This window comes from Pituophis catenifer, unplaced genomic scaffold (genome assembly GCF_029215685.1).
Source record: "Pituophis catenifer annectens isolate HBS135680 unplaced genomic scaffold, rPitCat1.0.hap2 SCAF_1, whole genome shotgun sequence".
Classification (NCBI taxonomy): Eukaryota; Metazoa; Chordata; class Lepidosauria; order Squamata; family Colubridae; genus Pituophis; species Pituophis catenifer.
In genome coordinates, this window is record NW_027256881.1 from 26573585 (window position 1) to 26597924 (window position 24340).

The window sequence follows — 24340 nt, forward strand, 5'->3', positions numbered from 1 at the left end:
TTAAAAGAAATCTATACCAAATAACCTTGGAACTAAATCTTTTCCAAAAGAAGCAGCAAGTTTATTACCCTCTTATTTATACTGAATTTATTTTGGTGGCCTGGTACTTTATTTTCTATTTAGGATTGAATCTCTCTTTGTTAATATTATTATACTTTATATTTTTTTATGTTGATCAAAAAAAGAGACCAACTGAAGCAGGAAAAGTGCAATAAAAAATAGTATGTCTGCATTTGTGTGTACTCAGCCATTTCATTTAATAAGGCTTTTATCCCTAGTTTTATTTTATCCTTTGGAATACCATAAAGGAAAAAGAAATTTATAGGCAATAAAATAGCCAGTAATTCAATTAGTAATTACTAGTTAGTAATTCAGATCAAAAAGCATTAATAGGCAACGATCCACTATTTCTTCAGGAAAAATTCATAAATGCTTGTCATGTATTGCTGATTTAATTTTCTTTTATACACCACCCAAAGTCACATTGTTTGAGCTGAGAAACCATATAAATTATGTAAATAAAAAAACTATACCAAGTTCTTTTAAAGTGTGTCAAGAAAATAAGGAACATGGATATTGCAAACCATGAATTAACCTCTCCATCTTCTCCATTCCCCAAAAATTCTCTGTCATAGGATTAGGAGCTCCATTGATGCTTGTAATTGACATGCAAGTCCATAGAAGTGCAACACATAGAGCAGATCATGAGCAGATTCAGGATTTCCTGAAGGATTTACTAACCAACCAACACCCCTCTCCCCCCCAAATCCTTTTTTGCAATGAATCTTCCAAAAGGTGGGGATGGTATGAGAGGGGACAAACACAACAAATATCCATAAGGTCCCCACTCTGATTGTTAAAAACCGGGCTTTTCTCCCACTTCTTGGTTAAGGTGGATGGCAAGTCTTTTATGGGATGGGTTTTTTAAATTAATTTGAATATTTCCTCTTCTTGACATACATAATTCTTGTATTACCTTTTCTGTATTTTTTTAATGTTGTATGCTTATGAAGTAGCCACTTTTAAATTTGAAATAAGTAAACAAATAAGGACCGTGTCTATTTTATAAAATGTTTATTTATTTGGGTAAATTTGGAAATCTACGTATATTTCAATGAAGTTAAACATGTAGATTTATATTAACTGGAACATTTCTTCTTCAGCTTTATGCATTCAACATGTTCAGTTACATCCCAGTCTACTTTTTTTGCTCTTTTTCCTTCTTTTTGATTTTTGCTCTCCTAAATCATTATTCTCTTCCTTAGATGTTTCAAAGGAACATTGTCTTGCCTTTTGATAATCAATTTGAGATTCATTATAAATAAGATCATTACTGGTGTCCAGATGTTTAGATTTCTTCCTCTTTTTCTTTTTCTGGGTGTCCACTTCATCTCTGCTTGAATCTAGTATCCCAGTGCAGATAATCTTTGGTTCTCCAGCCACATCCTGTGCATGTTTGTGTTTTTTCTTCTTCTTTGTCTGGGATTCCAAACACTCCAACGTCTCAACCACCACTGGAGGAGAATTACCTGGCTCTACTTTGGGGCAATGTTGAGTTTTCTTCAGTTTTGTCATGCACTTGGCAAAATATTCCTGCACGGTAAGAGTGCTGGTTACAGTATTGCTCCCATCTACTTGGTCAGGTGGCATGATCACTTCTTTTGAATCTTCCGCTAGAAAGCCTGTGCTAGCAGCATCAACCTGAGAATGAAAAAAGAGGAGATAGAGGTCAGAGGAGTAAACTGAGTAAGTGCTTTAAAAAAATTTATAAACTGTCTGATCAGGTAGGGTTTTCAGAAGATCCAACACAACTTCATCCTATGTTTTAAGGTGCAATGCATGTATCTCAGGCCAATCCTGCTTTATTTCCTGAAATAGGAATTTCCTGAAAGACAGCCCTGCTTGGCTAAGCTCAGTATATGTCAAATCAGAAGAAATCCAAAAGCCACACACATCTATAGAAAGGAATTGTCAAATGTTCTAATTTTGCTACTTATTTGGGAAGGCAAAATCTAAGGGGTTTGTTGAAGACCAGGTTGGCAGACCCAGTGCCTTCTTAAACAACTAGTTATACACCCAATAGGAATGAGATAGCCTTTTATTTCATAGAGCAAACTCAGTAAAAATAAACATAGTAATCCTGTAAAGACAGACCAACTCAAGAGCTGGAATACTCAACATTGCAAATCACTTAAAAAATTCTTAAGCAGAATTTACTCAGAGATTTTTAAGTACCCCAAGAATCACTAATGGAATTTCAAGAGCAGCATTATTTTTGTTCCACAGGACTTGGTCCTTGGAGTGCATATTCATCAGGAAGTTGCCTTTTCATGCAGCTCCTGGTCAGGTAGATACCATCAGTCTTCCTTAGTTGGATCACAGTTAAACACATTGAAAGCTGCCAGTGGTGTATCTGAAGGGCAGATTACAGTGTGCCATAAGATGTGAATTTTAAGTAATTCAAAATTTTGATGAACTTCAGAATGTGATAGTATGAATCACATCCAATAGAGGAAATACTTGATTTCATGTACACTATATGAAGTTCCCAGTATGACATAGGCTTGAAAGTATTTTACCTCAAATATTTGGATATCCTGTATTATTGTCTCCTATTACCCTGAAGAAAGTGATAGGTAATTATGTATGCATGAAGGATGTGCTTCTTCAGCCATTATGCAAAATGAAGGATATCTCTCTCACAATGTGAGAGATCATTCTGTGTATATTACAGAAAGACATGTTTTTTCTGCACTGGTTATCATGTGTTCTCATTTCACTGGCAAATGGAATCACACGGTTTCCCCTAACATCCTACAATTGCCCTGATGTATTAATTCATACTAGAATTACATATCCTAATTTACAACAATGAGTGAGAAAATGCAACTGGAGACTGATTACTGAGGTAATGTGAATATTCTTGGTATCACAGATCAAAGATCTCATCTTATGATGCCTTGTTCAATCTTAAGGTTTCAGGGTTAGGATGGTGTGAATTGCTACTGCACTGTTATAAATATTATATAACATCAACCTTTTCCCTAAAATTCAAAATAGAACAAAATATGTACATATTATGAGGAGATGTTTTTCTACATCTCTTTTCTATGGCAGGCCTAATTATGCCAAAATGAAGATTATTTGGAAGTTAAAGCTCATTTATGCCACTTTCTACATCTCCATTCACTTTGGAACAGAAAGGAGAGATCTCAATCTTCTCAGAGAAGAAATTGGCTCGTAACAGAGCAAGGTTTTCCTATTGTGGCTCCTTCAGATCAAAAGTTGCCTAGTCACTTCCTCATTCTTTCTCCTGTGAAAAACAAAAAAATTTTAAAAGAAGAAAAAACAAAAAATATCTTACAATACTTCGTTTTGCTGTTATTTTTTTCTTGTGAACTTGAACGATGTGCCTTTTAAAAGTTGTTCGCCATGATACAACCACAATTAAGTATACCCTAGTTTCAGCACGAAGGAATTATTTGTTTGGGTTGCTCTTGAAATCAAGAAATTTTAACTTTTTAATACAAATATGGGTGATATTTGTGGAAGTAAGTCTCCTTGATTTCTATCTTTCTATAATATATTTATGCAAAGAAGAAACATCAATCTGGGGTTTATCTTTTGGATAAAACGTAAGTGTGCAAGCAGGCACAAAAATATTTACTCCTTTCTTTGTTTTTTCATTATATTCTGACAACAGAAAAAAATCCATCAATGGCTGTCATCAAAGTTTGCTTCACCTAGGTAAAACAACATTTAGCATTTCAGGTATTAAAACATTTTTTAAAAAAAAAATAGCTTTGTGAATTCCATCATAATTGAGCATAGGTGAAAGGTACAGAGACAAGAATATTAAGCTAGAAGCACAAAATATTAAATCAGTTCTAAGTCAGCAATCAGGCACATGTACTGGACTGACTGCCTAAAATGGAGAAGTTCAGAGAAACCCATGATGCCTAAAGACAAGAACGCAGGCTAAACCACTCCTATACGGACAGGAATTTTAATAACCATGGGCCACTGCACACAAAGTTAGCAGGGCATGAAGACAGGTAAAGGCAGTGTCGGCTCCAAAGCAAACTCACACACCACATTTCGGGGACACTGATGGAGAACCATTAATCATTTGGAAAAGGTAGGTGCCAGGAACACTCCCAACTGCTTCGCATGACCAACTTTCTCTTTGGAACCCTGGAAACCAGGGAAAAACAATGATGGTGATCTGAACAGTGCTGTCAGATTAAATCAGATGCTATTTACATCAGGAAAAATGTAGTAATAGGAGGCTGCCACCAAGAGGTGAGCAAAAAGGAGGAGTGGCCTCCTATTTATTCAGATGTTCCTCCTCTATTCTGAAGCCATACCTTGCTATGGCTTCAGTGTTCATTCTTGACACCAGATCATTAAAATCTGGGGCCTCTTTTGCCTGGTTGCCACTCAGAAGCAGCAGATCAGAGATGTTATCTCCAGTCCTGTTTTTTGGGGGAAGAAGAAATCCCAAACGCTCTCTTAAGACATACAATATGCTAGATTCTGAAGAGAAGGCAGTTACAAGAAGTGGGCATCTATTAAATCTGGAATGACCAAGTGGGTTCATAAAAATTGTAGCTGAATTATGATAGATTTGCATGGAGGTATGGAGAACTGTTTCAGAGAAGATGTGAAAGGATGAGGAGACTCAGGTTCCGGATGAAAAATAGTGATCACTTTTTACAACAGCTTCTTTTTATGTGGATGCTAAAGGAAGTCACTATAAATTTTTAGTTATCAGCTTTGTAGAAAGATACAAAAAGTCTATAAATCAAATATTTAAAATAATCAATGAGCAATGTAGAGATAATTGATTTTAGACAAAATACATAGGATAGTCCTGTAGTGAGTCTACTATTGGGTGCATAACTTCATTAACTTGTAAAGCTACTCCTTGATAGTGTCAAATAGTTTATTCTGAAATATGAAATTTGCAATTAGTTGAAATGCTTTTAAACAGTAACCATTCAATTAGCCATTATATAAAAAACAGAGCTGCTTTCCTATGTTAACAAATCAGTATGATAAACTATAGTATTAAAACCGAATAGAATTTGATACATTTTACATATATTGGCTTCCCTTTCACTTAAGTGATAGGGAAATGCATTCACTATGATTGTTGAATTGGTATTACAATATTTTTGGAGGGGATTGTATGTTATTTTCAATGTTTCCAATATTTCTCTGAATATGTGCATATGTGTATCAAAACTAAACATTCCTCAATACAAATAGTAAATTATGATGAGCATAATCCTATGAAAATTAAGCATTTATATGGTCCCTATATTAGATGAAAATTTGAATTGCACATCTCCTATACAGATAGTCCAACTTACAACTACAATTGAGCCCACAATTTCTGTTCCTAAGCAAGACAATTGTTAAGTGAATTTTCCCTATTTTACGACATTTTTTGCCACAGTTGTTAAGTGAATCACTGCTGTTGTTAAATTATTAACATGCTTGCTAAGTGAATCTGGCTTCCCCATCGAGTATGCTTGTCAGAAGGGTGTAAAAAGTGATCACATGACCCTGAGACACTGCAACTGTCATAAATATGAATCAGTTGCCACGTGTCTGAATTTTGAGCAAGTGACCATGGGGATGCTGCAACCATCATAAGTGTGAAAAACGGTTATAAGACACTTTTTTCAGTGTTGTTATAACTTCAAATGGTCATTTAATGAACTGTTGTAAGTCAAGGACTTCCTATATTAAGAGGAATTAAAGATGACTAGAGCAACTTTAAACAATTGTTAATAATATGTGGATACTTCATCTACTCCATTTGTTGCAGCAGATGGCAGAACAGATTTCAAAACTGAAGATTTTTTTTTTAAAAAAATTATATCCAGCTATAAGTATGATATCCCACAATACAAATTTATACAAAGTTTGGGTTTTTTGGGAACTGCATTTAAGAGAAGTCCAAGCAGAAAAGAAAAAGTAAAAGCAAGACATTATGCTTTATAGCAGAAATAGGAACTTGTTATTTATAATCTAGAAGTTAGATTCCAATTCTCCGTGATCAGAAATGGTGGAAACTGCAATGCAACAATGTTGGTGAAAATAATAGATGGGGAAAAGAACGAAACCCTATTACAATAAGGTGAAATGAATAAAATTAGGGAGGGAAATGCCACAAAAATCTGTGTTCAGATAGCCATGGATTGTGGGTTGAGAGTAGAGTACATAAGTAGATTGCTGAGATAAAATGGCTTGGAAAAAATGATGTCAGTATGAGCTTGGAAAAACCCTGAAGACGGAAAAGGATTCCAGCAGAGATTATAGGAGGAAGCTGTGTCAACAAGTGAAAAGGCTGGGCTTCTCAGAGATGAGGAAACGATGCTGCTTTTGAAATTGGGAATAACTGACACTTACAGGAATTTTCATGTTATGCTCAAGAGTTGGGATAGGGAAATAAAAATATAATTTAGTGATGGGGGGGATACTGAATTGTTACTTTTCTACTTTTTTTCCAACTTGTATGTCAAATAAGCTTTTTTTTTTTTTTAAATGTTCACTACAGAATTAACACCACGGGTTTGTAGGTGGGAAAGGGTGTAATTAATGTCACACAGCCCAATCAATCTGACTCCAGGTTAGCAACAGAAAACAGGTAGTTCCTGCTTTGCAGACAATGAAGTAAAAGAGGCCAAGCTTATGAGAAATCCCAGGTAACCAATAGCTTACCTATAAATGCAGAAGTAGTCCCAATTAGTTCAGGAGTAAATCGGGAACTACAAACCAGTCCCAAATAGCTAAAATGAAAGCCAATGCACACAGATCTGCAGTTTTTTTTTCTTTAGTTATTGAAGAGAAAAAAAATGTGGAGCTACAAGTAGTAGCCACACCTCAGTGGAAATTCTGGAAAATCTTATTTTGCCTCCTTAAAAAAACCCACCCATCTAGTCCAACTCTGCTTTGCAATGTGACCAACCAACTGATAAAAGGAAATGCAAAAGCAGGATGGGAAGGCAAAGAGTTCTTTCCTGCAATAATGGTTTCTCAACCTAGAAATCATATCCATTCATCAGACTAATGGATGGGAATAGCCTTTATCAACACCATGTTTTTCTCCCTTAACCCCCGTTGCCTCCAACTGAAAGGCATCCTGCATCAACAAATTCCTTAAATCACGTATGTACCTGGTGAAGATATCCTTCTTTTTGTCTGTCCTGAATCTCCTGCCAATAGATTTATTGGACAACTTCAGGTTCTAACATTAAAGGAAAAAGAAGAAGGGAAAAAAATTCTCCATTTTATAGATTTCTCCTTTATATTCATTCCCTTGAACGCCTATCCTGAGATCTGACATCGTAATTACGTGATTTGTTACTCCGTTTCCCTTTGGCAACCAATCATGGCAACCAGGGCAATTCAATGAAGCACAACGTAATGGAATAAGTTAAGCTCCCTGGGTTGTTTCAAAGGAGGCCTCAACATGAGGAACATTTTGTTTTGATTGCAGAAGGCTTAGGGAGCACCATTGCATACATCTTTTTAGAGAATCTAAAATACAGAGGCAACATGGCCAACAAGTTAAGTCCAAAATACGCAGAAGACCTGTCCAGCAGAATGCCAGGAGTGTTACCCTATTTGGCATAAAAATTTAATAAATAAAATAAATAACAAGATGTTAAATTGGGTGAATACATGTGTATGTAAATATGCTCATTTATTTATCTGATTTGTTGCATAGTCAGCCAGATGTTCAGACTGGATTTGGCTTCTTCTTCTTGTTGTTGTTGTTGTTGTTGTTAATTTTATGTCACCCATCTCCCCACAAGGTGACTCTGGATGGCATATAATTTATAAAAACAAGTGAAAAATAATTAAAATATTAACGGATTAAAATGACAGACATTAAAATATTACAGTTAGTCCTCAACACAACCACAATTTAGCCAAACATTTCTGTTGCTAAGCATGACAGGTGTTAAGTGAATTTTGCCCCATTTTACAACATTTCTTGCCACAATTGTTAAGTGAATTACTGCAGTTGTTAATAACATGGTTATTAAGTGAATCTGGCTTCCCCATTGACTTTGCTTGTCAGAAGGTCACAAAAGGCGATCGCTTGACCCTTATGCAACCATATTTATGCAACCGTCATAAATATGAGCCATTTGTCAACCATCTGAATTTTAATCATGTGACCATGGATGCTGTAATGGTTGTAAGAGTGAAAATTGGTCATAAGACACTTTTTTCAATGCTGTTGTAACTGAATGGTCACTAAATGAACTGTTCTAAGTCGAGGACTACCTATATTAAAAGCTATACTAAAACCACATCTAAAAGAATCAAGAGTTGGATGGGATCTTCTTACCAGCTCCAACGGTGAATGACCTCCCCCTCCCCAGCCGAACTGGCAAAGCCAGGCTTTAATACTCTACCGGAGTGCCAAAAGGGAGGGGGAAGTTCTTGCCTCCGGTAGTAGAATGTTCCACAACGAAGAGGCCACAGCAGAAAAGGCTCTGCTCCTTGATCACACCTGCATTAATTCCTTAGCGGACGGGTTCCATAGCAGGCCTCTTCTGCTGGCACAAGTGGGGTGGGCTTGTCCCATCAGAGAGAGATGGTTCCTCAGATACCCTGGACCCATGCCATGTAGGGCTTTAAAGATAACAACCAATCCCTTGAATTGGATCTGGAAGCAAACTGGCAAACAATGCAGCTTGCTCAGTAATGGCTTTATATGTGCAGCCCTCGAAGCTCTCAGGGGTGTGCGCGCTGCTGGATTCTGCACCAGCTGCAGCTTCTGAATACTCTTCAAGGGTAACTCCATGTAGAGCATGTTCAGTAATCCAGTCAAAATAGGACTAGGGCATGAGTGACCAGAGCCTCAGGATCCAGAAAATGGCGCAGCTGATGCACCACACCAAGTTGCAGAAAGATCCTTTTAGACACACCTGCCACCTGTTCTTTGAGCAGGAGTTGTGCATTTACGATTTAAAATAAGAAGTCTTAAAAACAACTGACACTCAAATAGAAATAGACAATGGCTCCCTCATTTCCACTAAAGTTCGTAACACATCCAATAAGCTTCTTATAAAGTTTTCAGATTGCTCCATGTATGACTGTTCCTTCAAAATGAAAACTAGGATGTGGGAAAAGCTCAAGGTTTGCATCTCCAAGAAAAACCCTCTGCATCTCCAATTAATGTGGCTACATGATCTAGAGACATATACACGCTACAACTTTAAATGACAACATTCTGCTCACAAATGTTAGCTCCAAAGGGAGGGAAGAAGCAAAAAATATTACAGGCATCCCTTGTCAAAAGGAAATTGCATCTCCTGGTGTACATGCCCTAAGGCATGGCTTGGGAATGGAGTCAGCTGTAAACTTAAGTCAAGCAGACTCTTGTTTATTCAATGCAGAAAGCATCTTGGGATATCCAATTTCTTTGGGATATTCATCTCTGGAAGGCCAGTGTCATTTCCATAAAAGTTTGGGACTCTGCCCTGCAGGACTAATATGAATAATTGTAAGTGATGTGCCATCAACAGGGGGCCCAAAGATAAATAAAGAGAGAAAAACACCACAATTTTTACTAATTTGTGGTTAGGGATAGGGAAAGACTGTGTCTTCTCCTGTGCTATATTGGGAGAGCTATCCCATATTTTACTAATTTGCTCTTTTGGTCTGATCAGCTTCTTATTAAGAGAAATTTGGATGGGAGGGAATCTCCCGTTTATCAGATGGTGACTCTGGAGTGCCACTGCAAATGCATAAATAATTTGACTGTAATCCAGCAATTTGTTAGGTCAGTTATAAAAGTTTTAGAAAAATTAACTAAACTGTTTCATTTGGGCACCTTCCACATGTGTGAATTTCAACTACTGAAATTCCTGAGAAGTGTGATGAGAAGTGAGTGGCCACACACCTGGAAGGCAATCAGGTGAGGGATGGCTGAATAATAAGATAGCACATAGTGACAGTGAATTATCTCAGAACCTGTTCTTTTTGTAGGATGAAGGATTATGAGGTACAATGCAATCCTCCCAATCAAAATAGGGATCACTGGAAGAGGCTTACGTAGAAAACAGGCTAAAATTTGCTCAATGGAAAAGGATGTTCCATCACAAGATGGAAGAGAAGGAGAAGGCCCATTGTATTAAACTGTAGGTGACACAAAGCAACTATTGGCAGATTTGGATAGACTTCCAAATGCCATAATATCACATCAGCCCATCCCACACATTCAAGCAGGGAAGGCATGCAACAGAACTCATCAGTCATACAATTCTGGCGGGCAGGGTCAAGGAAGAGAGCTTTTTCTGCCTCTGCCCCTGCTTTGAGGAACATCTTACCCCCAGAGGTGAGGAAAGTCCCCAATCTCTAAGGCTTCTGCAAAGGGGTCAAAACCTGGCTGTGTAGCCTTGCGTGGAAGTCCACACAGCTATGGGGATGGCTGACCTCATGAGAACCCCCACTACCTGAATTAACAACTCTTAATCTCCCCATCTTGGATCTCTCCACCTCTTGCAATTTTATAATGTTGTTTTTACATTTTTAATCTTAAATTATTCATTTGAATGTTTTATTGCATTGATTAAATTATACACCACCCAGAGCCCCTCTGGAAGAGAAATGGGCAGTTAATAAGTTTGATAAATAAATAACCAACCTAAACAATTTTTTAGTATATTAAAATCTAGCTGCCTTGCCACTCTCAAGATTATAGGATATATTTATTAGGGTTTTTTAAAAAAATCCCATCTTTATTACTTTATAAGTTTTATAAAGCAGGGAACACACTACTCTTTCCTACTCCTATTTTCTATATAACAACCCTCTGAGGTGGGTTGAGCTAAGAAAAAGTATTTCATGCCTCAGGTGGGACTAGAACTCACAGTCTCCTGCTTTCTAGGCCAGCATCTTAATGACTACACTAAACGGGTTCTCTGGACTGGTTGCAAAAAAAGAGCAACTAAGAATTCAGCAGGAGAATAACAATTTGCAGCTCTAAGTATTAATCTCTGTTCATACAATGAAAGACCAGCAACACTGAATGTGCTAGTTAGGCAAAAAATAGGTTTCTCCCTCCATTACAACATTGCAATGCATCAGGTTGGCAAAAGGTGGAGAAAGATGGGTTGTCTAAAGATGCCTGAAAACAAACTTTGGCAGTTCTCTATCCATATCATGTATCCATATCCATATCAGTCTTTTCCCAACTCTGAAAACATTCAGCTTCTAAGTGAGTATTGGTTTGAAAACGGCTGACTTTTCTATTGCTTTTTCCAGACTCCCAAAGTAATGGAATAGCAAAAGTAACCAAATATTCTGAAAGATGAGCTAAATCCAACAGCTATAAATCATTCTAAAGCAGTTTCGCCTGATCTGGCACTTTCTAATTATATTAGGACAGAGACTCCCAGAATTCTCTGCAGAACTAAAATGAAAATCTACCTCTTCCTATGACCTTGGAGAACACCTGCTATGCATGTAAACAATAGTGGCTCACCATAATATGGCTTCAGATATTTTGCTGGCACAAAATCAGCTGGGTAATCTTGGGCCAGCCAGTCTCTCTTAGCCTGAGGAAGAAGGCAAGGGCAAACATTTCTGAAAAATCTTGCCAAGAAAACTGCAGGTCCAAGCAGTTGCCAAGAGTCAACACTGATACAAATACAAAACAGAACAAAACAAAACACCCCAAACTCAGCACTCTTGTAACAGTTTCTTCCCATTTTATCACTCCACACTATGAGTGTGAACAAAGAAATGGCTCTCCAGTTGGGTCCCAGAGGTGCATTTTCAAAAGGCAACTGGACTTTGTTTTTCCTTGAAGGTGTTTCACTTCTCATCCAAGAAGCTTCTTCAGTTGTGTCAGAACTAAAGAAGCTTCTTGGATGAGAAGCGAAACATCTTCAAGGAAAAACATAGAAAGTCCAGTTGCCTTTTGAAAAAGAACTTTTGGCACAACGATGACCTGGATGACTGAGAATATCCATAGACATCCCCAGTTGGAGGGGCTTTTAAATAAGTTGTACCACACTCTTTACTCAAGGAGTTATTTAGTACTCAAATTTAGTGTGAATACTGTTGAGAAGGGAGAGTGGGAAGAGTGTGCCTTTCCCTGCTTAACTTCCTTTTAAACAAAGAAATTGACATGCTGAAACTATAGTGGTTTAAAATAAAATATAACTACAGAGGTTTTCAGCTGCCCTCCCCAGCTGTTATCAGAAATTTTCATGCACAAAACCCAAAACAAAATGCAAAACATTTCCCCCCCTCCCTGTTTCCTGAATAAGGAGTGCCCCACTTTCACCTCCCCAGCCTCTGAAGTTGTGCAGGAGAAGGCTCTTGCCCTGTAGACGCTATGGCCTCCTGTTTGAAGTCCTAGCTTTTGGGAGATGGTCAGTTTACGTCTCCTGATACTAGCACAGGAAAAGGATGCACTCTCAGCAGCCCATGTGCTCCACCGAGATAAGCACAGAGCTTTCTGTCCCGGGAGCCTTATCGGCTTTTCCGGCTACTCTCCAACACAGACATCGCACCAAAACTGGCAAGCCAAGTTTTTGCTCATACAAACTGAGGAGGGGAAAAGGTGCAAAAAGATCTCACCAATCAAAAACAAGCATGGATGGATGCATGTGTACACACATACGATTGTGCGCGCGTACACATACCTTGTCTGCATTTAAGTTGCTGCAGAGCAATGTGAAGGGCACAGCCTGTGTTAACTAGTCTTTGATGATTTATTTGGCTGTGTTTCTCATGTGTTGCTACAGTCAACAAGTGCCTCGTATGTTTATGAGCAAGCAGCAAGTTCTTCTTGAAAATTCAATCCTCCACAGTCAAGCTGTGTCTTATTTGACCCAATCAGCCATGTCACTTTGTTCCTTATCCCTTATCATTTGCATCATCCAAAAAACAGAAGAGAATGTGTACAGTATTTGGCAAGATATTTTGTCTTTGTATGTGTACATTCACACATATGGCTGCCAATATACCACCTGACAATATATGTGCCTCCTTGGATCAGATAATTTATGTATCCATGGTCCAAAACTTTGGAGAAATGTTCCACTGCTGTTAAGAGCATAAGGAAGTTCTAATAAAAATCTATTTATTTATCATTATTCATTACGGCAATTATCTTTTTGCTAGCGCCCCTTGATTTAGGTCTCTAATTCCTGGAATGATTTATTCTTGTAATGCTCCCTCCCAAATTCAAATGCTCAAAACAATACACACAGACCAAAGCAAAGGGCAAATATTTGGCCTCACAACAGCAATTCTGCAGTAACATGCAGAGGAGAAAAAAGAAATCTTGTCTAAAATTAACACATAGACACACCCAGCTGTCCCCCACATCTACCAGCGTATATTTTTAGATGCAAGCCACACACTAACCTTTGGGATGATCTTTTTGAATGGCTGCACTGCAAATGAGCTTTCTTTTCCTCTCTGCCTTTCTCATCAACAGCTTCAAGCTCCCTTCCCTCTTCCTTTGAGGCTGTATGTGAATCGTCTCCTTTCCTGATCTTTGCTACCTAAGCAGCTTCTCAACTACCCTATTTTGTATGAAAGGCCTGACAACTGGCAAACCTTGCCTCCTTTTTTCCCCTGAACCAAAACAACTTTCTGCACCCATCTGTAATAGTTTTCATTTTACTTTTTAAAATGATAGGTAAAGGGAACCAAATTTCTGTAGCTCAGATGTCAAATAATCAGGCTAAAAACTGATGTATGCCACATCCAATTACAAGTCTCTTTAACTGTAAAAAAAAAAAAAGTATGGGAGAGAGAGAGACTGTACAATAGCAGCCCCTAACCTTTTGGGTGCCAGGGCCTGGTTCTGTGGAGAGCGATTTTTCTGTGGACTGGAGTGTGTGTGTGGTTTCACGTGCTGCCTGGACATCCCACACATGCACGGAGGGGGGCTTCACTCACTTCCGTGGCCTTGCTCCTAATGAACCGTTGTTAATGTACAAGACATATTGCAATAATAGGTAATATTGGACTAAACAGGACCATTGTTTTATTGAACCTAACAGCAACTTTGTGGTTACAAATTGCTTGATCCCTGAATATGGAATATCCATGGGCATATTATGATATTCCAGCATTAACACAATGGCTGGAAAAACTCATACACAAAGGGCCAGAACCTGACTTATAAATCATTTAATATTGCCAATTTTCTATTTTTGTTTGTCCATTCATGAGCTGCACTGGTGTGTTATCACCGAGTGTCCATCAATTACATATGTAATATGTGAAATTTAACTACCTGTTCCTATACAATGTGCTGATTTAGAAATCAGGTCCTCTGAAATTAACATGGATCGTGCCTAACTTAAGATATGAATAATATTTTTGCACCCCATACAGCCATTCTTTCATAGGAACAAAGGGGCACGTCACAATTTAAAAGAAATGAGAAAAATATGTTTTCTCTGCCTATGAAGAGAAATAAAGAATGCAAGACTGTGATTTCCCCCCCCCTGCAATGAATCCAGTATGTTTACATCTAGATATTAAGAGACCAGGACAGGAAAAGTTTGGAACATCAGCCAAGAAAGAGTTCCAAAAAGAAGCCAGCCAATTTTTAAAGACATTCTTTGTAAGCAATAGTAGCAGGAGTTAGCAAAGCATTTGTCTCTGGGGAACTATAAAATAAACACAAGAGGGTGCAATTAGCCTGTGGCAGCCAAGCAAGTGTCTATGTCTATGTGCCTATGTGGGAAAGTGCATAAACATGTGTCATAGTTATTATCTTATTTGATGAAGAAAATTTTTGACATCAGGCCCTATCAAAAAATGGGGGAAAGGGGAAAAAAGTTTCCCTGTCCCTAGCTCATTTTTTGGGAATTACCGGTAGTTAAAAAAAAAAAATAGGCTTTCAGGTATCGGCTAAAGATGAAATCTAGCTCTGAATGAATTTCATAATGAGACTGTGCAAAATCTATTTTTAAAACAGAGGCCAGAAAGAAAAACACCCTCTTCCTTGTCCCCCACAAATATCCTTCAATGAGCAAATGTGTGTTGGAAATAATACTCTCTAGACAGAAGGCTTAACCTTCCAGGGGTTTTGATTTGATTCTGAAATTTTGGAAAGCAGGGCAGGAAATACTTAATCAGACGGGCCCATTTGTCCAAAATCTTCCTTTGTAAGAAGAAAAATTGCCACCAAATTCCCAACTTTTAAGATCCAATCAATAGCTCAAGGCGACATGAGAATACAGTTGGGGTATGAAAAAAGTACCTGCTTATTAAATAAGCAGATACATTTTCTTATACACTGAATATAGTTACTGCCACTGTTAAAAAATACTTGGCTTTCCAATTTGCTCCTTTCTACCCCAGATGCTTTGGTAAATTTAGCACAGGGAGATAGCAAAGGCAAAACCTCCACCATGTTCATAGTAGTTTATCTTGACCTATTTACCATATTTTTTGGACTATATGACTATAAAGACTATTAGTTTTAGAGGAGGAAAACAAGAAAAAAAACACTTGCCTCTGCTGGTGCAGCTTGTTTGCTGCCGCTGTGGCCCGTTCGCTGCAAATGGCTGGTGGTGGCAGGGATCCCCGCTGCCTAGAATGGACGTTGGTCTTACCTGATACGTCCGTTCTCGACATGGGGAAAAACGTCAGTCAGACTGGGGATACGTCCCGTCCAGCCAATGACCGAGACCTTTGAAAGCCAAGGGACCGCCCCTTTGAGGCCGCCCCAGTTCTTCGTTGAGGCGAAGCAAAGGACTCGAATGACGTGTACTCCTGAAAAGACAAAGTAAAAAGGTAAGATCACCCCCCCCCCCAACCCTACCGGAAAGTACTCAGGGTGGGGCTGACTGACGTTTTTCCCCATGTCGAGAACGGACGTATCAGGTAAGACCAACGTCCATTCTCCAACGAGAGGGAAAAACGTCAGTCAGACTGGGGACATACCAAAGCTCGATGTCACCCGGGAGGGAAGATACTGGTCCGGTAACCGTCAAGCGAGATGCACAGACTGGAGGACCCGTCGTCCGAATGCAGCATCCGCCGAGGCGAAGGAATCAACTTTGTAATGCCGTATGAAGGGACTGATAGTGGTCCATGCGGCAGCTCGACAAACCTCCTCGAGGGAAGCCTGAGTCGCCCAGGCTGCTGATGTAGAAGCGCTCCGCGTCGAGTGCGCCGTGATGGAAGAAGGGAGAGGAGAGCCAGACTGTTGATAGGCTAAGGCTATGGAGGCTCGTATCCAGCGGCCTATCGTGGTACTTGAGACTCGAGACCCGAGAGATGAAGGAAGGAAGGCCACAAAGAGGGCCTCCGTCTTACGATGACCAGCAGTCCGTGCGATATAAATTTTCAACGCACGGCGGACATCAAGGGTGTGCCACAACCTCTCCAGCCGATGCGAGGGGTGAGGACAGAAGTCCGGAAGGATGAGCTCCTGCGCTCTGTGAAATGGAGAGTTCACTGTGGGCACAAACGAGGGATCCAGGCGAAGTATCACTCTATTGGCATGGAAGATGCATAAGTCAGACCGCACGGAGAGAGCCGCCAGTTCTGAAACTCGGCGGGCAGAAGTGATTGCAACTAAGAACGCAACCTTGAAGGTCAGGAAGCGAAGAGAAACAGAACGGAGAGGTTCGAAGGGAGGAGACATGAGAGCCTTAAGCACCTTATTGAGGTTCCATGTAGGAAAACGATGTATTGTAGGGGGATTCAGATTTGAAACTCCCCGGAGGAAACTAGTGATGATCGGGTGATGAGAGATGGAGTCCTTAGAACCGCAAGACAAAATTGAAGCGATGGCGGCAACTTGGCGACGTAAGGTGTTGGGTCGCAGACCTTTGCGAAAACCCGCTTGAAGGAAGGACAAAACATGGAGAATAGAAGCTGAAGTAGGCAAAACAGGAATAGTGGAACACCAAAGAGCGAAAGACCGCCACGTGGCCTCATAGATCCGTACTGTCGAAGGGCGTCGAGCTGCTTGAATCGTGGGAATGATGTCCAAAGGAACCTTGGCCACAGTTAAGAGGAGCCGCTCAACCGCCAAACGGTTAAGCGAAGCCAACTCGGGTCCGGATGTATGAGAAAGCCCTGGGACAAGACGACCTTGGAGGCAGGGACTGTCCAAGGAGGTGCCACGGAAAGGCCCATCAAGTCCGCAAACCACGGGCGCATTGGCCAGAAGGGAGCCACAAGCAGGAGCTGAGCCCGTTCTTCGAGCAACTTCCGTATAACCTTGGGGATCACAGGAAGAGGAGGGAAGGCATACAGCAGCCCGGAAGGCCAAGGGCTGCGCAGGGCATCCGTGGCTTCCGCTTGGAGGTCCAGGAACCTGGAAAAATAACGGGGAAGACGATGATTTGAACGAGAAGCGAACAAATCTAGAACAGGGCAACCAAATCTTGAAACGATGTCTTGGAAGAGCTCTTGGGAGATCGACCACTCGCCCTGATCCACCTGCGACCGACTGAGTGAATCAGCTTGGATGTTGTCAGAACCCGAAATGTAATCAGCTCTGATGGAAGCTAGGTGTTCCTCAGCCCAGAGACCCAGAATACGAGCTTCGTCCATTAAGAGTCGCGATCTAGTACCCCCCAACTTGTTAACATGGGCCTTAGCCGTCGTATTATCGGTGAGGACCAAGATATGCCTGCCTTCCACGAGATCCTGAAATTGCAACAGAGCAAGACGGATGGCCCTCAACTCCAACAAATTGATACTGAACTGGGTCTCCTGAGGAGTCCAAAGACCTTGGGCCATACGATGGAGAATGTGGCCTCCCCATCCAGATAAACTGGCATCAGTGGTAAGTCGGAGTCTAAGGGGTTCCCGAAAGAGGGAGCCCCGGGTCAAGGCAGGCGAAGTCCACCAATGCAGAGAGAGCAGTACCGGGTCCGGCAGACGAATGCGACGGGATGAGGCCTCCAAGTTAGCCCGTTGGAAAGGCAACAAGAGCCACTGAAGCTCTCTACTGTGCAGGCGAGCCCACGGGGTGATGCCGAAAGAGGAAACCATCATGCCCAACAGACGGGAAAGAACCAAAACTGTTGCTGTGCCCGCAGACAAACATTTAAGTGCCAGGGCACGCAAACTGGACTGGCGGTCCGGAGATAAACAAACCGTAGACGAAACAGTGTCAATTAATGCACCTAAGTGGAGAATTCTAGTAGAAGGGGACAACTGGCTCTTAGACCAATTTACTGAAAAACCATGGTCCTGAAGGGAGGCTATGACCCGGGATAGGTCCCCATGAGCTACTCGAAGGGAAGAGGACATAACCAAAATGTCATCCAGATAAAACTGAAGACGAACTGGATGGGAACGAATGTGTCCAATCAAAGAGGCCATAATCTTTGTAAATACCCTAGGGGCCGAAGACAGCCCGAAGGGTAGGGCCCTATATTGGTAGTGGGACCCTTTAAAGGCAAAACGGAGGAAACGACGATGCGAGGGCAAAATGGGGACATGCAGGTAAGCTTCTTGAAGGTCAATAGAAGAAAGAAAGTCAGAAGGACGGATAGATTCAAGAATAGACGAGAGAGATTGCATCTTGAACCGGCGATATTTAATGTGCCGGTTCAAGGATTTCAAATCTAAAATGGGCCGCCACCCCCCTGAAGCCTTCTGAACTAGAAAGAGGCGGGAATAAAAACCATGGCCTTGTTGAGAGACAGGTACCCGTTCAATGGCCGCAATCTTGAAAAGATGGTCAATCGCCTCCGACATTAACTGTGACTTAACCGGGTCCCTTGAAACTGGACAAGGGAGAAAACGAGAAGGAGGGGAGGAGGAAAACTCTAACGTTAACCCAAAGGTAATGGTGTTAAGCACCCATGTATCAGAAATGGAGGAAGCCCAACGGTCCCGAAAAAGGGAAAGGCGGCCTCCAATAGGAGATTGAAAGGTCCGTTTATCGAGCTCTGCGAGCCCAACGACCCCCCCTTCCTCCCCGAAAGGATCTCCGAGGGGGAGCCCTAGTCCCCTGCCTAACCTGAGAGTCCGGTTGAGGTCTGGAAGGGAAGGCTCGTTGTGGCCGAGCTGGAAAGGGGGAAGAACCAAAGGAACGAAAGGACTGGAATCTCGAAGTTGAAAACCGGGAATCAGACCGCCGAGTCGCCGGGGGAAGGATCTTACGCCGATCCCTGGTCTCAACCAGCAAGGGCTCCAAGGCCGAACCAAAAAGAGACCCACTAGCATATGGGGCTGAGGCGAGTTGCCATTTACTGCGCATGTCGGCCTGCCAGTTCCTGAGCCACAAGAGGCGGCGAGAAGTGACGTTGGAGCCTAAGGCTCTGGCCGAGAAGCGGGTAGCATTTAGTGTGGCATCCGCAGAATACTCGAGGGCCGCAGCGATCTTACTTAGGTCCTGGTGCGACCTCGCATCTGACAGAGGAAGCCTGGCCTGCAATTGTTTAAGCCATAAAAAGGCCGCCCTGTTGAAGAATGAAGCAGAAGTGGAGGCACGGATGGCCCAGGCCGTAGATTGATGCCCTTTCAGAAGTGTCTTTTCAGCTCTCTTGTCCTCGGGTCGAGGAGAGTCCTCCGGAGGTCCCGTGGGATGAGATGAATCAGTTAGAGCGACAATGGGAGAATCCACCTTGGGAGCTTGTAAAATATCTGACAGAGGTGGAGCCGAATTGTAGAGGCGTTTATCCAAGCCATTAGGGCTAGGACCCGCCCCTGGCAATGCCCACTGCCGCTGGAGCACGTCGGTGAACAACTTTGGAGCTGGAATAGTCTCAGGTTCACTAGTAGGTTCTGCGAACATGGCGGCCGCTGGATCAGTTGTAGAAGAAGTAGGAACCACTGGAGGAGAAGATCCCAAACGAGTGATGGCAATCGCCTTAAAAAGGAGGGATCGGAATAACTGTGGCTTGAACAGTCCAACAAAGGCTGGTTGATCAGGGCCCAATCCTTCGTCATCCGACCAGGCCTGGTCTTGAAATTCCTCCCCTTCGGAAACAGACTCATCTAAGGAAACTTGTAGGTCAGGTCGCTGCTGATCCAGAATCCTATCCTGGCGAACCTCAGGAAGAGGTTGAGAAGGGGAAGGAACTGCTGAAACAGCTGGAGCTGGGTTGAGGCAATCAGAAATAGTTTGGCGGATAGCCCTGGAAATAAGGGCCTCCAAAGAATCCGCCATAGGGGTGGGTGGCAGAGAAGAAGTAGGTGGTGGGGGAGGAGGAGCAGGAGGCAAGATTCCTGGAAGACCGGAATCCGGTAAGGTCTGGAAAAGCCTTTGGGGCTCTGATGGGGAGATCGATGGAGGATCCCCTAAAACATCTGGGGATAACTCCCTTAGCGACCGTGGAGAGAGTGAAACAGACGGAGGTCGAGAAGCCCGGCGTTCTGACTCCAAGGCCTGGGACTGGGCTCTAGAAAAAGCTTTCTCAATCGCCCTGTGCCTGCGCTGTTCCTCACGGGAAGCCCCGGTCTCTTTAGACTGAATATTGCTCTTTTTTGAACGAGACTTTTTGTTCGGCGGTGGCATTGAGGCAGAAGAAGGTCCCTCAAGGGGATCACTGGGATGGCGCCTGCGCGAGGTATGCCGTGAAGTGCTTTGCAAGGTGGCCGCCATTTTAACAACTGAAGAGCCGCAGCGATTGGCGCCAAAAACAAATGAAAGGGAATCCCCCGATTAACAGTTCAAAAAGCTTCCGAAAGCGTCGCAAGCCCTAAGGCAAAAGCGACTTCTGAGGCGTCAGGCAAGCCTCCGCTGCAGCCGATAATTGAGCGCCCGAGTCTCCGCCGCCAAGCTGAAACCAAGAAGGAGGATTTTCTTCGTCGCTAGCAGAAACGCCTTACACGCGACCCAGGAGCGGCGGGGAAACCTCCGGCGGCGGGAATTTAGCTGCTTGGACAAAGCCTTTTAAGCGCAGCACTAACGAGCCCGAAGGAGACTCCAGCTGACAGGCGCGGAGCCTGCAGCACAAAATACTTGCCGATCGCTGAATTTAGCAAGAGGAGAGGGAAAACAATTTCTTCAGAGGAGGACACGTCCTGTCAGGCGAAGACCGAGACGAAGAACTGGGGCGGCCTCAAAGGGGCGGTCCCTTGGCTTTCAAAGGTCTCGGTCATTGGCTGGACGGGACGTATCCCCAGTCTGACTGACGTTTTTCCCTCTCGTTGGAGAACAGCTAATTGACGCCACACCAACCCCCCTCCCCCCGCCACAATATTCACTGTATAAGACGCACAGAGTCTTATACAGTCCAAAAAATAGAGTCTCATAGTCCAAAAAATACAGTATTATAATTAAGTCAGAAGTGAACTGACCTTCTCCTTTTTCTTGGCCAATATTGAAAACATGTTATTGGATATTACACTGATCTAGTCAGGTAATTCTTTTAAAAAACATAGATTAACATGCTATCTGATGAAAAATACTATTATCATCCTCGTTAAGATGTGACAAAGAAACAAGTAAACAATGGGTAAACCCTCATAAGATCTAAGGTCTTACATAAAGCCTCATAAGATTTTGACCATTTGAACCCAGTTTGGCTTTTTGATCTTTTAAAACTTTTTTTTTTTTGTCCATGGCATATGAAATCAGCTATGGTGTCCACTGGTTAAAAAAATGCTAAACCTCTCCCCCCTGCCAATGTAGTCTTCCTCGTAGGTGAAATCAAGAAAACAAAGTTTAGAGGAGGGGGTTTATTTTTGCTCAAGTCCATTTCTTCTCTAAACTTCAACTGCAAGATGGTATCAGCATTGACCTTTTGGACTCCAGCACAATGGCCTTTCAAGTACAGGTTCAGCCTTTATTTCTGCCACAGTGGCCAGCCTAGTTTCATTCTTCATATCATTTATCTAAGTTTCAGCCTTTTGCTTACCCAAAAGTTAACCCCCCCCCTCCAAACTAATAGCTACAAACATCAAAGCTCTCCCGATTATTATCTCCCCCTTTTGAAATATGACAATATAAATCTCAGGCTGACAACCTAGGGCCATGATGGGAAACTTATGACACGCGTGCCAGAGGTGGCACACAGCACCCTGTGAGCACACGAGCTGTTGCCCCAGCTCAGCCACACATGCGCTGGTCTTCGGGTCTCTGCCGTGCATGTGCGGGAGGTGTGGCACATACACATGCACGGGGCGCATGCGGGGGTCCCGCATGTGTATGCACGCTTTGGGCACTTCCGGAAGAGGTTAGCCATCACTGGCCTAGGGAGATTTTTTTTTTTTAAAGTGTCATACCAATTCCTGTGCCTGGTAGCTAATCTGGAAGAAAGGTGTCCAAAACATCTCATGAAGGAATAGAAACCCAATTTATCCAAGGCAAGTTTCCTTCTTCGTGCCCATTTAACGGAGATGGCAATGGGGAGGAGTGAAGGGGAGGCAAGGAGAGACCTACGCCAAGAAATAATTGACAGTGAAAAGTGTTGGAAGGTAGTTTTTTTTCCTCCCACCACCAATGATTAATGTGAATGTTGTGTTCCTAACTACTTAGTCAAGAGACAGAGTAATGTGGCTTCCTTTAAAAAAAAACACACTTCTGGGCAATGCATCAATAGCAAAAAAAAAAAAAAGGGCGGGGGGAAGAACGCTTGACCAGGCCCATAAATTATAAAGCATTAACACCCTACTGCCACCCGGATCTCCTGACGCATGAAAAGTGACAATCCACCTGGTACTTCTAAGATTTGCGTAACTTGCTTGGCGTAAGTTGAATTTTACCTTTGACATTTAATAGTCTGGTTATTTCATTATCCTTGGCCTTCTGGTATGGCCAAAACCAATATTGGCCAAGCCAAACTTAACCACCTGTGTTGTAGAAACCTTCTGCATAAAGTTAAGTAAAGTTAATAAATAAATACAGCCACTACATTTTCAAGTTATTTCGAAGACTACCGTCAGCTGCTCCTGCCTTTGGAAGTTAGATGGCTTATACTGGGCCTTTCTTCTCCAAGTTGCTTAGTATGGTGATGCAGCACACATCTCACCAAATACTACCAGCCAACTTTGAGAGTTGATCAAATATTTCAATCCAGGCCCTTTCTCGTCCAGATATTCAGTATTTCACAACATTGCTTTTCTATACATTTTCTATACAGTTTACTGCAATCTTCCCCCGGTACCATTTCGATACAATGAATAAGATCTCTAAAATTTTCAGATAATGTGGTCATAGAAGCTGGGAGTTAAGAATTTTAATTCAGCACATAAGTCTATTGTACATTTCTTGATTTAGATTTAGGCATGAATGAATAAAATACCGCAGTATTTCATTGGGATATGTCAATTATTTTTACACCTGAATGTAAGTTAAGTACGTATAGGACATTTTTTTTTTCTTAACTCGCCCTTTCCTCATACTATGAAAAGAGAGCGGGGAAGGAAAAATTATTTTGCTCCCTGCAAGGGTTGATTAGAGGAGCCTGAGCTGCAATGAATACATGTCCTAGAGTCAACAGCTCAAATGATGCATTAAGTACAAACTGTCAGAACTGGAGCTGCTACTTCACTTTACAAGCAGCAACTGATTTGCACAGGCAAATTCCACTTCTTTACCTGCTCTCTGACCGCAGCTTCCTGAGACACAAAAATCCACTTTGAAATTCTTCTCACACTCTGACATACCCAGTTTAACACTCTTCAAATAGAACCAGCTTCCCCCAATGATTTTTTTTTTTTTAAATGATTGTATTTTTCTTGTCCCCTACACTTCTGACTTTTAGGGGGATTCCCACATCCATTTTTTTTCTGAAGGAAACCTGCAGTATCTGTCAGTGAAGGGCTTCATGTTATAGAAAATTCTGAGACACATTAATTTGTAGGACCTCCTCCCTATATCAGAAGAATTGGGAAGGTGAACTCCAAAGCAGACGGTCAGGAACTAATGGCAGATCTGGGCTAGTCGTGAGGCTTCAAAATAATCTGATTCTCAAAGTTTTAAAATAACTTTCTAGGCATTGTGCAAACTTGGGAACAGGCAATTCTTTTCAGTCTGATCTGCTGGTAGGTTATAGGAATCCTACCCAGATATGGTAGCATTACAGAAGGAGAGAGGATCATAAAGGTAGAGGGCTATCTTCTGTTTTTGGGAATTCCAAAGCTTTTTAAAAAGTGAGCAGGAATGTGTTTTGCCTCAGAGACACTTTATGCACTAATTTCCAGCTCCTGTTTGACATTATTAACATAAAAATTATGGAGCCAACATCTCTATTTCTGACAGGCAAATCAGAGAGGTGAACCACTAGTGAATTCACCACCGAATTCACAGTAACTCAGCCTATTTAGAAGAAGAGAACAATGGAGTTGGGCAGGGGAAATCAAACTCAGCCAGTCTGTGTAATAAAAGTAGCGCTGTCCTTTTTGTACGTGCACTGTG

The 24340-nt window shown here is 41.8% G+C and overlaps 1 protein-coding gene across 2 annotated transcripts in view; it reads right to left on the reverse strand.

Moving 5' to 3' along the window:
* Window positions 1–1057: 1057 nt before the first annotated feature.
* Window positions 1058–24340, reverse strand: part of PINX1 (PIN2 (TERF1) interacting telomerase inhibitor 1) — a 46779-nt gene continuing 23496 nt past the window's right edge. For both annotated transcript variants that reach the window (XM_070932212.1, XM_070932213.1), the window contains exon 7: window positions 1058–1701. In XM_070932212.1, the coding sequence (XP_070788313.1) occupies window positions 1183–1701 (519 nt within the window). In that variant the 3' untranslated portion in view covers window positions 1058–1182. The remainder of the gene's footprint in view (window positions 1702–24340) is intronic.